Source organism: Cloeon dipterum, chromosome 3 (genome assembly GCF_949628265.1).
Source record: "Cloeon dipterum chromosome 3, ieCloDipt1.1, whole genome shotgun sequence".
In the NCBI taxonomy this organism is placed as follows: Eukaryota; Metazoa; Arthropoda; class Insecta; order Ephemeroptera; family Baetidae; genus Cloeon; species Cloeon dipterum.
The window spans coordinates 25,798,923-25,816,712 of record NC_088788.1 but is presented as its reverse complement, the minus strand read 5'-3'; the positions used below and the strand labels follow the sequence as shown (position 1 = coordinate 25,816,712).

At 39.0% G+C, this 17,790-nt stretch overlaps 2 protein-coding genes and 1 long non-coding RNA gene across 4 annotated transcripts; 1 reads left to right on the top strand and 2 right to left on the bottom strand.

Annotated features, from left to right (window-relative positions):
* Positions 1-758: 758 nt before the first annotated feature.
* LOC135940407 (uncharacterized) lies at positions 759-1,917 on the top strand. Its single transcript, XR_010574850.1, has 2 exons — positions 759-1,327; positions 1,758-1,917. It is a non-coding gene; the product is annotated as an uncharacterized LOC135940407 (long non-coding RNA).
* A 472-nt stretch (positions 1,918-2,389) lies between these two features.
* Positions 2,390-4,197, bottom strand: snf (U1 small nuclear ribonucleoprotein A snf). Its single transcript, XM_065485278.1, has 6 exons — positions 4,049-4,197; positions 3,780-3,901; positions 3,303-3,475; positions 2,895-3,120; positions 2,729-2,834; positions 2,390-2,618 (listed from the first exon to the last, which is right to left on the bottom strand). The coding sequence occupies exons 2-6, from the start codon at positions 3,841-3,843 to the stop codon at positions 2,459-2,461; spliced, it is 729 nt and encodes a 242-aa protein (XP_065341350.1). The 5' UTR covers positions 3,844-3,901; positions 4,049-4,197; the 3' UTR covers positions 2,390-2,458.
* A 7,889-nt stretch (positions 4,198-12,086) lies between these two features.
* On the bottom strand, positions 12,087-17,081 carry LOC135940418 (forkhead box protein D1-like). Of its 2 annotated transcripts, XR_010574854.1 has the most exons (4): positions 15,753-17,081; positions 12,991-13,513; positions 12,591-12,783; positions 12,087-12,461 (listed from the first exon to the last, which is right to left on the bottom strand). XR_010574854.1 is itself a non-coding variant. In XM_065485291.1 (3 exons), the coding sequence occupies exons 1-3, from the start codon at positions 16,169-16,171 to the stop codon at positions 12,643-12,645; spliced, it is 1,083 nt and encodes a 360-aa protein (XP_065341363.1). In that variant the 5' UTR covers positions 16,172-17,081; the 3' UTR covers positions 12,087-12,642. The 2 variants fall into 2 exon arrangements, 1 of the variants encoding a protein (XP_065341363.1); XM_065485291.1 differs by having other exon boundaries at positions 12,087-12,783.
* Positions 17,082-17,790: the final 709 nt, after the last annotated feature.

The following is a 17,790-nucleotide window of genomic DNA, read 5'->3' as shown; positions in this document are numbered from 1 at the left end:
ATTGTAGTTTAGAAATTCTACTTCAGACTCGAAGAGATCGTGCTCTTACTACCGCGTATTTCTCTAAACAACTTCAAGCATTTATAGTAGCAGTTAAAGGCTCCCTTTATAGTATTTTGTATTTTGAGCGTAATTAATTAATTTTACCATCAAAACTCAACCTTGTATGATAGTATTATCACTTATTTGAATTTCTGTTGAACAAAAACCAAGCCATAGTTGTTCCTTTTAATCACCCGCATAAAAAAATATAACCCAGGAATATCCGGAATAATCTTAGATTAATCAAAATTTACCCGAAAAAATTAATCCAAAAAAATGATCCAGGATGAATACTGTATTAATCGAGATTAATCTATGAAGGTTTAAGATCAATCTAGAGATTAATCTAAAAATATATCCTCAGATTATTCTTTGGATCATTCTGAGATTAATCCAAAAAAATAATTTTTGGAATTTTCTTAGAATGAATCTAGATTAACCTTAAAATGTTTTAAAGTTAATCTAGAGATTAAATTACAAGAATATCCCTAGAATAATCCCAAAGGGGAAATTTGAATATAGTTAATAGAATATCCCCAGATTATTCTATGGATCATTCTGAGATGAATTCTCAATATTTTTTTAATGTTCCTAGAATATTCTTTAAAAAACCCCTAAAAGAGAAGAACTTAGATATTTTTCTTACAATTAAAAACATAAAAATAAGTATGAAACATAATTTAATCAAGAAAATGAACTGCCATATGTACTGTTAAATATTTTGAAATCGTTATCACAAAAATTATTTTTTCTCGCAAATATTTTTTAATTAATGCGATGGATTCAATTTTTATATTAAAACCTAACAAATTTTTCATTATCTTAACACAAAATTATGATGCCTTTATTTTTCAAAGTATCTGCCCAGATTAAAAAGGGTAAACATCATAAATGCGATTGAATAAATTAATTTCTTAACACAAGGAGTCTTAATTAATGCTACCGACAAACGGGCCAATTTGAATAAAAAATCAGAAGGACAAAAAAGGGTTAAAAGGGCGATTTTAGTGTGCGCGTGGTAGCGGCGGCTGCACATGCATGCACGCACTTGCATGGAATGCCTGCTGCCTGCCTCTGTTGTGGAGCGGGGGAGGGGCGACGGGCGGTGGCAGCAGCAAGAGACTTACAAAATCCTGCTTCGCTCTCTTTGTCTAACGCGTCAACGGTCAACCGCCGTTCAAATCGAAGTTATTAACGGACGCAGGACGCCGGACGCCGCCAATAAGGGACATCACGGACGTCCCGCGGACTCGGACGGATGGCCTGGGATCTTACGGTTAACAGGGTAAGTCTCATTTTATAGATTAGCGTCCAAAGAAATAAGAACAGATCGCGCAACTTTCAAATCCAACGGATTTATGGTAAAATTCGTAAAATTACACTTTTCGCCGCTACTTGTACGGTTTTCGCCACCAATATTTTGATATGGGATCCTCTCCAGTCCCAAATGTTCTTAATTAGAACCCTATAAATAAGTTTGGGTGGCGGAAACTGTAAATCGGTGATGAAAAATATAATTTTTCCATGTAAATCGCGGTCGCTTTTTTTGTACGCTTACGAGAATTTGTATTACACATTCTGATTCAATTGGCTTCGCATGGAAAATGGAAAAATATTTTGCATGAACTTTACATACTTCTACCTTCCATTTTCCAAGCAAAGCTGATTGAAAAAAGCTTTTATTTTTTTTTCTACGAGTCGCTCCCTTTTTTTAGCTTCAAGCCGTCCGCAGATGTTTTGCACGACGGGAAAAGATACAATCGTTTAAGTTCTGCAGTTTGGGCTTCAAGATTGGCGGTGCTGGCATCGAATGAGAGAAAATTTTGTACCTGATATGATGAAAAACCAATAAATTTTAAAAATTTAACTAAATAAGTTTGTAATTATTTAAGTAATTCCCAATTAAATCGCAGTTATAACATATTTTGAAATATTCTAGGAACAATCTGAAGTAATTTTAAAAATAACTTAGGGATAATATTTGTCACACTTAATATTGACCTTAAAATAATATTAGATTAACCAAAGAATGTTCCAGGATGATCAAAAAAGAATAATCCTATGTAAAGATTTGATACGCTAAATATGAATCCCAGATCAATCCAAAGATTAATCCATAAGTATATTCTGAGAATGTTCTAGGATCATTCTTTAGAGCTTTTTGAAACAAACCCCGGCAGAATAATCCTGGAACATTCTAAGGATATTCTCTTAAATTAATCTACAGATTAATCCAGTATCACGAAAAACCGTATCATAAGTTCATATATAATTAATTTTTTAGATTAATCCTGGGCGAAATCGGTATATTCTTAGAACATTCTCAGGTGATATTTTTTTATGCGGGCAGTCACACCACTCACTCTTCATTTATTCTTTTACACGTCATAACTAAAGTACAAAAAGTTGGCAGAAGTTATTTCTTCGCAAAGGATATCTTCATTGCGTTTGTAGGAGTGATTTTGAATCCCTGCAACGCCTCCTTTGCTGCAGATGACTGAATCTCATTTTCAAACTCCACAAATGCAATGTCGTGTCTGCCTGGCACCAGACGCACCTCTTTGAAACCAGGGAACCTGAAAAAATTGACATCCTTAATGCACTGCTTGACAATTAACTTGGTTTAAGATGAAGAGGTTAGAAGCAAAGTATGTAAATTCTAAGCAAGTGGAAGCAAAACGCTTACTGGTTGAACAACATAGAGAGCATCATCTCGTTAGTCTCGTCTGGCAGATTTGTCAGGAACAAGATCTGGTTGGGTGGCTGCTCGGCCACGGCAGCTGCAGCGTGCACTGTTTAAGGGGAAAAGGGGTTTTAACTCTGTGAAACGCAGCAGGGTTAGGGTGGCTTACAGAGTTGCATGGTCTGCTGGTTGAACGGGATGCCCTGAGACATCATGCTGGCGGCCGCGGCGGCCATCTGCTGCTGCTTGGCCATGTTTTCTTTGGCTGCCTTGCGTTTGGCCTTTTTGCTGAGCTCACCACTGCCAGCCTCTCTTCTTGGCTTCTTTGGCCTCTCCACGAACGAGCCTTTCATCTTGGCAATAACGTCCGAGTCAGTTTTTGAGTACTGTATCCTCTGTAAATTTTAGTTGGGACACATTTAATTGCAAAATCCTTAACAAATCAATTAAACTGATAAAAATTGTTTTTGATATCAGTCTAGGAAATTTAAAGAAACCTAATAATTGAATTTTACATAGCAAAAGTTGGATTTAGTCAAAGGCAAAGCATTGAATTCTAGAAAGTAATATTTCTTACCATAGGTTTGTCGTAGAATGGGAATCCCTGCATGGATCTGAGAGCGTTTGTTGCACTGCTGATTTCCTTAAATATTACAAACGCCTGTCCTCGCATCTTCAGGGTTTTCAGAGCTATGATGTCGTGGATTGGACCAAATTGCGAGAAAATCGCATTCAGCGACTTTTTCAGCTCTGTGGAAATAAATAGTGTTAGCATTTGAATACAGACTAAACTTGCAACATTATAATTAAATTCAGTGTTGCTCTCAGCCCCTCGACCAGCAGCCAAGGGGGGCCAGTTTTTCTTCAGGAGCCTCGATTCAAATCTCCTTTTTCGCATTCAATTTAATATACATATTACAAAATGATAAGTAAATTGAGAAAAATGAAGAAATGGTTCGCGTCTTATCCAGTACAAGGATGGTTATCATCATAAAGCAACATTCAATGTTTGAGATAGATGCACATTAGTTGTAAAGATGCTGTTGCATAGTACCTTCCTTCTTGATCTTCTCATTCAGGTTGTTTATGTAAATAGTGTGATTCGGCCTGTTATCCATGGCTGCACAAGGAATAGGTTGTTACTCCCACACAAGGGAAACAAACTTCGACCACGACCTAGAAGAAAATTTTTTATTACATTGCTTTCTCGAAATCAACAAAGCTTGACGAGTGCGAAACAGGAGCAACAAATGTTATCAAATTTGAATGGAAAGTGCAGAAATTCGACATTATATACAAGCTAATTTCGAAAAAGGAATTTACCTCAAGTATCCAAGATAGAAAATGTCTCAATTTATTGTACTTAAGCTAGAAAACGGCAAATTAGCGAGTGCCCGGCGAAAACAGACGACATCCAAACACAACATCAACAAACACAAGGCTATTAATGTAAAATCCAATATGGCTACCGGTGCATGTGGTGACGAGGTTCGAAACACGTCCGCTAGGTGGCTTGGTTCAACTAGTAAATCCGGCGGGGTGGAGTATGACTGTAGACTGTATAGCAGAAAATTGTAGGAGTTTTAAATTTGTTAAAATTATTACAGTTTGAAATAAATTAAATCATACTATGATTAACGATGCATACACAAATTTATGCTAAAATCACAAAATTTTTTCACTCACTTCACGTTTCCTCCTTGAGATAAGAATAACAGAGGGATCGCAGTGATCGCACTATTCGGCCGAGATGAAGTGTGACGTGTATGAAGTTTTGATTTTTCCATTGCGGGGGCAACAACTAACGAACGCTATTACATAAGTAAAAATCATATACATGTTTTGTCTTTGTCTTCTTTTAATTTTTTATTTACATATGTATTTAAGAAAATTTTATAGATTACATACACTTATATAATATAATCTTTTCAATTACAAGCACATTAATTATTTACGAATAAAAAGGATAAGATTCCGCAAGATTCAGGAAGTAAATTAAAAATTGTTGAGACAGTCAGGTAATCAAATGGCAGGATGAATTTGATTCATAATCAAATTATAGCGAGTTTTTGTTAATTCAGCTCTGCCGTTAATTCTTTTTTGCTTTCCTTTCTGCCAATATATTTTTACCTTTTTTATATAAATTTTTGGCTTCATATTAATTAAAATGGTGTAAAAATAGCCACATCTTCATGAGATTAAAATTAGAAAAAACAATAACGCGAGGGTTTGCTTGCTCGCACGGTAAAATTTTAGAAAAGCTGATTGTGCATTTAGCGTGGAGACGAGAGAGTGAAGCGCTTGACGTGCCGGGGTAAGGCAATGAGTGCTTGCAAAAAATATAATATGAAAACCAGCTTACGCAAGCACACTTGTTAAGGAGCAGTCTTGTTTGCTCAAATCTCGACTCACTCTCCTGCACGTCAAACTGACTGCGCCGAGATTAATATATGTCATCGCCAACAGAGAGATCTCATGTATGTACACAAGCCGCGATGCTGTGAGCACAGCAACGAGGCCAATTTTAGCAGGATGATCATAAATGTATTTGTTTTCACAGTATGCTACCCGCACGGTATAAAAAGCTCATTATGCTTATTATTGATTTTACAGTAAATTAGCTGGAATAAACAACCATCGGAACATGAATGGCACGAAATTAAAATAAATTTTAAACCAAATTGATGCGAAATGAAATGTTGAAAAAATTATCTTTAAATAGCGCTTATTCCTATTGCAAAATATCTAATTAATCGCTTTTCTGCTCAGAAGTAAATGAGAAATAAATTAAGTCGAGTGGCTACGATTTTTTGATTATGAGTTTTTGTAACATGATTATTTCTATAAATCTGTGATACATTGATTCATATTCAGAGAAAACGTCTGAACGAAAGTTTATTTTGTCGACTAAATTTTCGTTCCATATCCATTCAATATGTGTATACTTCTCTACGATTTGTGTGTCCTACAATACAGAAGGCCACAATTTGTCTTTTGTGTACAGTTTGATCAAACCTTTTTTATGATGAGTAATTATTGAAGGATTGGCAAAGGCCCTACTCCCTACTTCATTCGTTTTTTTTCTTTGGAGATCTTATTGTTAAATACATTACCATTAGCCAAAATTTAAAACCACTGTTTGGCGAAAACCAAAAATATTTTTAGTACGCGCAGAAAAGAAAAGCATTGAAAATGTTAAGAGAAAGAAACTGGGAGCAAGAGACCTTTTTGTGAAACAATGCTTCGCGGGTGGCTCAATGCAACCTTTGTAATAAAAAAGCCGAAACGCGTGCTCAGGGCGCGAGATGTATATTATGAACTTTTCCCCGAGTTTGCTCTTCTCGTCAGAGTGGTTTTTGTGCGCGCACAGCATCTCACTGCTGGCTGATGTTTCGTTCCCGTGTATCCGCGTGCCGCGCCGCTCTTGCGATGTCAATAACATAATATCAAACAACCACTCTTTATTGCTAAAATCTCTCCGGCGCACAAAGAGCGCTAAAACCTTTGATCCACCGCGGCAAAAAGAGAGCATAATATGTAGCAGCGAAGAGAATATTATAGTGCCCTGCGTGCGTACCACCGAGAGTAACAAACACAGTGGGAACGCAATACGCATTTTCAACCATTTCGTTTTAGAATAATGCTCCAGAGATGTTTTACTACTTTAAATAACTGGACAAGGATCGGTAAAATTCAAAAATTGAAACAAACATTAATTTTTCAATTAATTTTCATTTTGAAGTTGATATAATGACTTTTTAGCTTGGCTCAGATTGATTTTCCAAATCTGGCTTTATCGGTGTAGCTTGATTTTTATTTATTTGTTTAATTTGAGTGAATGATCAATGATGACAAATGCTTATTCAGTGGAGTGTGTCACATTATTTTCAAATAATTTGATTGCCTTGTGTTTTTGTAAAAGGCATCTTTTCTTGATATTGAGGGCATTGGAGAGAAATTTCATTCGGTTGTATAAAAACAGTTTTTTGCCGATCTCTCCATACAATTATTTTAAAACAAAGTCTCAGCAAATTAACGCCGGCTGGCGCGGATGACGACAGACAATTTAGTTCAAACGAGACGCTTCCTGTAGTGAGTAGCGACTCTGATGGAAGAGTCTGAGGCTAATTTTCTCTTTGACGTTCTTTGTACTTATATTTGGAATTTGGATGAAATAGGTTTTCAATTTGATGTCCTCTTAAATGCACTAGAGACAAATTTCGAACTCTTTGGTAATTTTTCTTAATTTTCGTCGATTTATAAGGGCAAATTTTATAAAATAGTGCTTGTTTCAAAACTCGGATTTGGACTGTCAAATGAAGCATAAAGAGTGCAATAAATGACAGAATAATATCACCGTTAACCACAAATGTGTGCAAAAATTAATATAATAAGAATTTTCTTCGTTTGAATTAATCAGTGATAGTAAAAAATAGCAGGATAAAGGTTTTTATATTTCGGTTCAACATAATTTTTATACTGAAACTTCAGATTTGAACGAGCGTTGTGCTACTTGTAAAATTTTAAATTCCGAGAAAGAAAAGAAAATAACTCAAACTATGGCGACAGAAATGATTTTTGGTTTACACCTTAATTTTTAGCCTGTTTTAAATGAAGATTCTTACCAGCGATGTGAATGGTGAATAGAGAATTACGGAAAACAAAAGAGGCGCATCACAAAACATTATTATTTTGGCGGGTTGAGCTGCTGATTGCCGTTGGGGTGTGGGAAAGGGGAAAGAGCCGAGGAAAAATTAATTAATGCAATGAGCGTTGAGAGAGATGGATGAATGCTTCGGCGGCGGCTGATATATCTATCTGCTGCTTTTTCGTGAGAGAGACACTTGGAATGCGCGCAATATTAAGGCGTTGGCAATATTAATTATCAGCAGCCGTCTTGGCGCGCTAATGTATTCAGCCCGCGGAATGCCTTTTAATTTTCCGCCTATACACCAGCAGCGAGCCAGCTTCCGAGCTCACTCTGCAGGCGTTTCGCACTCAAATCGAGTCTCCTTTATTCCCGGTCCAACTTATTAATTGTTTACCTCCCAACAAAACTTTTCCCTCCCGCATTTAAAGAAGTTTCCCGTCTCGCCACTAATGGAACATTGCTTGATGCCGGCCCCGTGCGATTATAACTTTGGTTGGCTCTCTTTTCAAACTTGTTGTTTTGTGGATTTCACCCGACCATACAGTAGGGGTACCTTCCCACGTTACGTTTTTACTTGAATCAATACTGAAGGCACTCAATTCATTAAACAAAGGTTAGTGACGTTCGTTTAATTTATTTATGACCATAGTTTGAGGGACAAAAAACCCTTTTCATCACAAAAAATGTGAAACTTTACTAAGGCAGTATATGTGGATTTTAAGAAAATCATTTTAATTATTTTCTTATATTATTTGTTGCTGCAATCGCATTATATGCCTTTTAAAACAATCTCTTTTTTGACTATGTAACTTTGCAGCTTTTTCAGTACTTGATTGTATTTTTTGCACGTTTTTGTCAGCATGAGTTGCCAAACGCCGTATAAAATGTTGCGCGATCTACCACGTCAGTCAGAAGGCTGAAAGGTGCTTCCAACGATAAGTATATATATATGGAGCACCAATCCAGTGAAACGAAACGGAGGCTTCCACCCCAACCCGATAATTTATCTGGTCGGAGCTCGTTTCTGGCAAAGCCCGATTTAGACAAGCCAGCCTTGGGTTTTTGCACGCGCTCAGCTCAGGCCGTTGCTCGAAAACTGTTTTTACCGCTTGGACGAACTTTAATCAAGCTATGCAGCCAGCTCTTCTTCCCCCTCTGCTAACAATTTACCATGAAATGAAAATGTGGTGAAACGTATCGGTGTGTGTGTGCTGCCTGAGTGTCCTCTCTATCTCTCGCTGGAGCAGCAGAAAACCAATCAGAGCTCCGGAATTTTTATCAAGCACATTGCGCCAGGTTGTTCCTCGGGACGAAGCACCAATCGCCGCACACCCCTTGCCAAATCTAGTTATACGGATCTCTCTCTATATCTCTCTCACTTTCCTCGATGTTTTCGGCACGTAATTCAATATTGGCACTTGTGACGATCGCTATTCAAATGTGATAAGGAGACAGATGAGAGTCGGATTTTTATTATTTCATTATTTGTTGTGAAGAGACGTGAAAATGATATGATGGCAGATCGAATTATGTTCTCGTCAGGCCACACTCAAAGGCTCTAAATCCAATCATCTTGTCTCTCTCTCCCTCGTGCTGTCGCTCGCTCGCTCGGCCGCCAACATCCAGAGAAAGACAACCCGGCCGTTTGAAAATGCAAAACGCTTTTCGTTCCGCTGCTCCTGCTGCTGATTTCGTTAGTGTTTGCAAATCCACCGTGCGCCCGCTATCGATCTCCGCGCGCGCTCTTGCCGCCGGAAAATCTGTCTCTTAATCTCTTTTGCCAAACCAAATGCGTGCATACAAATTTGCTTCCCGAGCCGCAGCTGGGTTTATTATTTGAGTGAGTCTGATTACGTCGAAATTGGATTTCAAGATGACCCTTGCATGTGGGAGTCTGCGAACACCATTATTTACCCAGGCTTACACATTTTGTACTGATCTGATTTTTGCTTTGTTTCAGTCGTTTTAAAAAGGAAAATGAGTAACTTATTTAGGGGATGTAAAGCTTATTTCAACAGCAGTGAAATTATTTACTTCAAAAATAATGAACAGATTCAGCTGACAAAATTTTACTAGGCAACCCGTCTGACTGATTTGCGAAGCGTATTGCATAACCCTCAAAATTGGCTCAATCTTGATTGTTATCGGGATGGTATTTCATCTGATTCGCTTTAATTAGGCTCTCTATGAGAAGAAAAGCTAAAGAAAAACTAGCTCGCATGGATGCATGTGCTGCGTCTAACAGTTTAAAAAAGAAAAATGACCTACATTGGATCTTCTTTTTTCGTCAAACCAAGACTAAGCCTTTATATTATCCTGTCTATGTTTTAATGTGTCTTTTTACAGCGCCCAAAAAATCAATTTTAAGGAAGTTGACACAATTTATAAGTTATTATTAAAACTTGTATCATAATCAGTTTCGTCTAATTCATATCCAAATGGTTTACCCGGTTTACAAAAAAATACCGGCACAAAGAGTTGAATTAAGTTGGCAATACAGTTTAATTTTTCTCCTACGTATTTGTTTGCCCGATTTAAAATATATAAAAATGTTTTTAAAAGAGATAGATTGTCAGAACGTCTTTGATTTAAATTTTAACCATTTTTCCATGATCCCAATGTTAAAATCGTTTTTTGTGTTGAGAGAGAAAATCGATCAATTTATGTTTATGGCCTAAAAATGAGTATTTGTGCCGTTCTCAGTTTAGTTGAAATATCATTTCTGTGTAAAGCATTTTTGATGCATTAATTTTTTTCTTAAAAGAATTTCTTCTGTTGCATTGCTATGGTAAATGATTTCATGCATGTTATGAGATAAACCGTCCGATGATCGTTGAAAAGGAAAATTTTATCGCATTACAAAGCCATATTTTTTTATTGAATGCTTCGTATTTTTTTTTTAGTTTATGCATTTGAGCATTCTGCTGCTTCGTTTTAACACATGATACAAAGTGTTGAGCTGTCAACCAAATAATTCTAACTGTAATCGTCTATAGATGCATTCAATTTTAGCATTAGATTCATCATTCTGAATAGAAATGAATCTGATATTATATTCGATTTCAGTCAGGAGAGATGCAAGCAGTGCTTGAATTGAATAAAAATCGGACATCCCTCGTCGGCTGCTTCTGCGAGCAGGGGCACTTGAGGCCACCTGCCACACACACATACTATGCTCTCGGCGCGCGCGCGCGTTCACACACTCTACCCCATCGTGCACATTCCCACTCGAGCTAAATGTTGGCCGACTGGGGGATTATAAGAAGGCGCAATGTAGTTTAGTATTTGCACGTTATTTACACGGCGCACAGAAAAACATAATGCGCGCGGCAAACATCAAAGCAGGCGCGCACGCCGAGAGTTAAAGAGCAACTTTTTAATTTTAAAAGCTCGCCTTTTCCACGGCGCGGCTGCAGGGGGCAAGGGAGGAGGGTGGAGGAAGTAAGAGAGTTGGATAACATTTCATTCTGGTCTCGCACTCGAATAAAAAGTTTGGCTTCTTGACGTGAACAAATAGAGGAACATTTTTATTCTTATCATCAGCGCGGCGGCGGCAGGGCCTGGAGGAGGTCTGAAAAGCAGAAAACTTGTTTCGCCGAGGAAGAATCACCCCTGACCACCCTCCTGCTTGGAAAAGTTTGATGCCCGCCAGCCATCTCCTCGCTCTCGCGTTTCATCCGTTCTGCTCCCTCACTCTCTTTCGCTCGTCCGCTTCTTTTATCATCCTCTTTGTTGGCCGCATTAAAACACAAGCAATTTGATATGAATAGCAGCAGAGGAGCAGAGTTTGAAAAATGTTTTGTTGCCAGCGAAAAGGATAAGAGCGATTTAATTGCGAGGAAGAAGGGCACCGAGCGCAGTGGAACAATGTTGGTGTAATTAGTTTCCTGCCGACGAGTTATCCTCTCTCTTTTCTCTCCACTCGCAGTCGTCCGCAATCAAATCTCCAGTAGTATGGGATCTGCTTGCTCTCGACTCGCCATTCTTCCTTCTGATGAGCCTCGCCGTATGTTTGCTGAAATTTCACCCTGTGCTGACTAATGTTTCAGCTCAACTTCGATGTGATGAAAAGCACTCTCTTTAAGCCTGATGGTTTACATTTTAACCCAAAACTTAACATTGAGTTTTGTCCAGTTAAATTTATTTACTGATAAAATTCATTGATTTGCTTAAAAACAGTTTGCTTCTTGTTTTTATTTGAAATTAAATTAATCTACCTCGATGGATAAACAGCTCCGCTTTACACCAAGGAAGCAACATTTAATTTCAACTGTATACGTGCATTGTGACCTTCTGGAGTGCACTTGAATCTATGAGCATCATCTACCAACAATTTGTTTTACTATGAAATATGCATTGGATTTTCGACAGTGCAAAAATCTCAATTTTACATATTCAATTAAAGTTTCGATTGGTCAAAATGGTTGAAATTAAAAAAATAATTTTCATCGTAGAGTTGTTGCGATTCACCAATGAAAAAGTAAAATGTTTCTTATCTGGACAGTTATGTAGAGCTATGTATTATGTTTTAAATACATGTTTATGTGATTCCATTCACTGCTGAAGAATCAAGAATTTAAATTTTAATCTTCTCAACTCATTGTCACCCTTTATCTCTTTTCAATTATTGAAAAACTGTTCAACCGAATTAACTGAAATACTTATATTTTAATAAAAAAAATCAGGTAAGAAAGGAAACTTCTCTTTTTCTATCAATTAAACATGTTATATTTAATGTACAATTTCCACATACAGGTATAGTCAGTAAATTACACGAAGCGTCAGATGTTGTTTTGTGTTTGGGCACATTTGTCACGCTCTATATATACACGTAAATGAGGAGGTTTTTAACTGCAGTGTATATACTCTTTCTTGCGCGTCGTGTATGTGTTTGTAGGAGCATTATCACAGACATTATTCAATACTATAATGAAATATGAGTGCTGAGATGAACGAATGCGGCCAAGAGGAACAGACATTTAACAAACAATAAGCGCAAGAAGGAAGTGCAAAAGACTCAAGCTAACTTGATCACGTAAATTCTCGCATTCGCACATGATCCTGAATTTCTCAATCTCGCAATACCTGAAATTAAAACGGGGAAAAGCTCTATTGTTAATTCGAACAACATGGAGTGCGAAGCGATATTCAAATTTGTTTTGGCAAAAACACACAGTAAACCAGATGAAAATTAAAGAAATTTCATCAACTTGCCGTTCTAAAATGTTCTATATTTTCGTTGTGGTTGTGAGGGTGAATCGGGGTCTCACAAGGTGGTGTTCGCGTGTTCCGGCAGGGGCGACGCACGCTCTCCACCGAGAGGTGTGAAGGCCGAGTCGGTACTACGGGTGACTGCGGGCGGAGACTGCCGGCCCCCAGCCCCGACATGCGACGATCCTCTCAACACCTGAAAACAAACACAAGGCCCGGATTGGTATAGTACTTATGGCTAATTAAAGTGACAATATACTGCTTTTTTGTGAATTCAACTTAGGACAGAATTTCACGAAAATATTTAAACCTAAACTAAAAGCAATTATTTTTCTTTTCATTTGATTGATTGCAAGAAGGCTTCCTTATAGAAAGAAAAACTCCGAAATTTATTTAATCATACCTTGCCTATTAACGAGTCAATGGTGAATCCTGACTTGAGGGTGGCCGCTGTCTTGCACTGGTACAGGGTGGGCACGGGCTTGTGGAGGCTGCCAGCGCCGGGGGCGGCGGCGGCGTGCAGACTGAGGCCGAGCGGCGCCAGCGAGAGGCGTGGCAGCAGTGGCACCGACGGCGGCTGCAGGTATGCGTACGGGGGCGGCAGGTGGTGCGGGGGCAGACCATGTGACAGGTATGGGTCGCCCCCGCCGGCCCCCGCGCCTCCACCCAGGAAGGCGGCCGCGGCAGCCGCCATGGCAGCATGGTTCTGCAGGAAGGCCGGTGGCTGCTGTCGTTTATAACGCTTACGGCGCCGCAGGAAACTTCCGTTGTCGAACATGTCCTCGGCCATCGGGTCCAGGGTCCAGTAGTTACCCTTGCCCGGGTTGCCCGGTTCTCTCGGAATCTTGATGAAGCAGTCGTTCAGCGACAGGTTGTGCCTAATCGAGTTCTGCCACGCGGGAAACTTGTCCCGGTAGTAGGGAAACCTGTCGGACACGAAAAGTGCGTGAATTAAGCTCACTATAAGATTCCAACCCCTTTCCCACACAGTGTATTGTTTCCTGTAATGGGATTTGTTATTTTGCGCTAATTTTTATTAATCCCTTTTTGTAGAAATAAATGGAAGGAGTACATTTGATAAAAAAAGGTAATGGTATTTAAAAATTATTTGACAAAAAATCTCACAAAAATATTATAAAATAGAAATGAATGATTTTTTTTAGTAAAGACTACACAATTAATATAAAATTAGCAGACACCATGGATGTTAGATTTCTATAAAATACATGTGTAGCTTTAGATGAAAATTTTAACGACACACTAAATTTTTTTGATATTTGCAGGGGTTTATTTTCTAGTCTCCTATCAAGTAATAACTCCATAGTTTTCTACATAAAATGTACAAATTCGAAAAATCAGTTTCTTGAAACTGCAGAAATATGTGGATTCCTCCCCCACTAGTAAATATTTTGATCTTCTATTTTCTACTCAATTTGATTTCTTTATTTTTGAATTATTTCTGCTAATTTTTTGCGCTGGCTACAACTTTGCAAAACATAAGATTTTTTAAATCAAACATACACGCAGGAATCAAATGAGTATAGTATCTAATTTTGCAAATTCTCGAAATTTTCTACAGTTGCGATAAAAGATAAATGTTAAAAATAAAAATATATTACTTTCTCAAGCTGCGAAAATGATTTAGCATAATTAATCTTAAAATAAATAAAAATTTAATATCGGAAGAAGCTCAAGGAACGTATACAAACCATTTTGAGGAATAACAAGGAACATAAAAAAAATACAAATTTTTCAAGATTATAGCTAGGGCGGAAATGAAGTAAAAATATTTATTAGGCATTATTAATTTTGCCAGCAACCCAATTATAGGATGGGCTGTTTTGGGGATTAAACCCTCATACGATAGACTTCACGTGCAGACATGTACACCGAAAGCATGTATCCTGAAGGTGCATCAATTTCCAACGCTTAATACTCATCTGCAGCTTGTATAGGGGGGGGGGGGGGGGGGTAAATGAATGATATGCGAAACTTTACTTTTCATACAAATATACGTGAAGATGTATTTTGTGGGGAAATCATATATTATTAAACTATAGACAACACGGATCCTGAACAAAAATGTGGATCTTGATCCAAATTCCTTGGGAATTTAACCGAATTCTATAATATAATTCAAAGGATTTTCAACCACACAGTGAAAGAGCAGTTACAATTTAATTTTGCCATTTCACGGAGAGGGTTGAATGATATTTTTCAAAACTTCGTGTATAAGTAGACTTGAAGGGAAATTTCAAAACAGTTTATCTTCTTTTTTGCTCTTTTTATCCCTGTCCTCTCGGACTGGGAAGGGCGCGCACTGCACTAGCACGAATGCTGAAACCCGGGTCCCAATAACACCGCGAACGGATAACATAAGCGCACCAGGCCGCACAGGGACCCAGCCCACTGAAGGGCCACTTGCCTTCGCACCGAGGACTGCATTGAAACGCTAGACATTCGTGCCGTGAAGCCAAATCACGCATGCTGGAAAGGTGCAAACCAGCAAGTAGCGAGTCGGCGCCGGTGCGCCTCCCAGCCCCTTGAGCAATTTGAGCATTTCGAGTCACTAAACTAACCACTTTTTGCCATTTCTGACATTGGGTAGCCAGTATTAGATCTCCGAACTGCTCAAATACCTCTCATTGCTTTGACACTCCTGAGAGTGCCTTAACAATGCGAGCTTCTGACGTTATTCGTCAAATTTTTGTGATCAATGAAATAATTTTTGGAATGCTACACCACCCGCATTGAAAGACTGTTCGGCGGCACAGTTTCCTTCCAAGTGTAAGGCGTATATGAGTGCGTGTTTCTAGTGCAGCTTAATTCCCCTTTTGACCAGGCCCATTTCGGCTCTGCCCTCCTGGGTATAGAGTGTTAGCGAGATGTTGGCCAATTCAATTAAATTAAAATTGAAGTTTTCATTCGCTTGTACAATCAGTATTTGAAAATTTAATTATTAAATTCCTAAATTTTCCTCTACTTGTTTTAACATCATTCTTTATCGGTTCAGGCGTTATTCCGTAAATTCCCGAGCAAATGAATAAATTTGGAATATAAGCTTCAATTTTAGTTTTTTTCTTAGAATAACAGTTGGAACAGATTGTATCTCTATATAAGGGGTGTTGAAATTATGGCATTTTCTTGTGTGGTCATAGCACCAACCTGGACATGATGAACTCGCAGATGCCGCTTAGGGTGAGTCTCTTGTGCGGGCTCTGCAGGATGCCCATGGTGATGAGCGCGATGTACGAGTAGGGTGGCTTGACGTTAGTCGCCCCCTTGGCCGCGTCGTCGGCCTTGGTGCCCTTGGCGGCCAGCTGCTGCTCCTTGGCGGCGGCGGCGACGTCCGAGGCGCCGGCAGCGGCGACGGCGGCCGCGCTGAACGAGTGGTGGCGCGAGGCCACGGTCACGTCGTCGTCCGAGTCGACGTTGATGTCCTCGGACTCTGAGTCGGACGACTCGTGCTGGTGCCTGCGGAAGGGCTGCGGGGCCGGCGGGCCCCGCAGGTCGAGCGGCGCCGGCTCGGCGGCGGGGTACGCGGCGCCGGCAAGGTGCTGCTGGTGCCACGCGAGGTCAGCCATTGGGCAAGTGGTGTTGACGCGCCGCGCTGTTAAAACGTGTTGTCTCTATTTGTATGTGCGTGTGTACGGACTGGCTGGCTGGCAGGCTGGCCGGGCGAGCGAGACACCCCGACACACGGGGCTGCAGCCTCGACAAACACACTACATTCTGCGCGCCTGTGATTTTGACAACGGGCCTTTTCATTGGCTAACGACTCGGCTACCCCCTGCAAAACCGCACGAAACGCAAACTTTCTGGGTTAAATCGCATTCACATAGGGTGGTTCTCCGAAGCTCCACCCCTGCGTGTTACTTAATGTAAAAGGGAGAGTTTACATTGCAGTGGGCGTGGTTATCGTGCCGCCGCCGCCGCCACTGCCGCCGCCGCCGCTTATAGATAATGTTATGGGGTTGATGCAAAAAATGAGTAGGGGTGTGTGTGTTCTTTACCGCGCTGTTTCGACACACGCACACTATAGCACTCTCAGCCATGGTGAAAGAGCGAGAGAGAGAGAGGCCCCGCATTCGCACATGATAAGCCAAGCTTTTTATGTGTATATGTACACGCGCGTGCACACATCTATATACTGTGTATAAAGCGATGTATAGTTCGCTCAGCAGCGCGCGCTGTTATATCGTGTTTACTCTGTTTTATTGTGAGCTGCGCTGTTGTTCTCATCTCGCACTCGAAAGTATTAATATGTGTCTCGTTCTCTCTCCCTGTGTGCGTGTAAACTGCGCCAGTCCGCTTCCAGTTGTTCCCTTCCCAAGCAAATATGTGCTGATCGGCGTCAAATATCTCAAAACTTATGAATTTTGAACCAACACATGATGTACTTCAATGATGCTTAAATTCTGCTATTTACCGAACTAAGAGATTTCTTATAAGTTTTATCGCTTATTTCTTTGACGCAAACTTTATTTTCAAGATCATCCTCCAACACCATGAGAAATCACCTGACGCTTTATTTAAAACATAGATTTTTGTTAGATATGAGATTGATTTATGATAATGGGTGAAATATTTCATAAATCAGGAATCAACAAACATTTAAAAAGCGCTTCTTGTCAAAAACGTATACGTGGCTTCATTGCATGGAAAAGGCAGTAATTTTATACTAAAAAAACAATGTTATAATGCTAAATACTTAATGTTCCTCTAAGTGCATACGCGGTGATCGCTAAAAATATTTTTAATTTTGACGGAACAGGAATTTCGGGATTAAATTCCAGATATTCTCTCAAAATTTAATTCGATTCTTTTATAACTCATTTTCAAATTATTTTTTAAGAGTAAAAAATGTTCTTATGTTGTGAAGAGATTGATATAATTTTCATCATTATAATTTTAATTTTTTACACATCCCACCTCTTTATAATTTTAATCGAGACTCATTTTGCTGCTGCGAATAGAAAATATTAAGCTTTTCACAAAGTCAATTTTTTAATCAAAGAAGTGTTATACTATAACAAATTTTGAGTATTGAGGCACCAAACGTTTTTCAGTATCAGTGAAAACCGATCCGAATGAAAAATTTTCCTCAAACAGAGTTTCAATTATTCATCTCTGTAATACAATATTCAGATTCCGCATTAAAATATAATGTATGTTTTTATCTTTTTGTTTAATTAATATACGA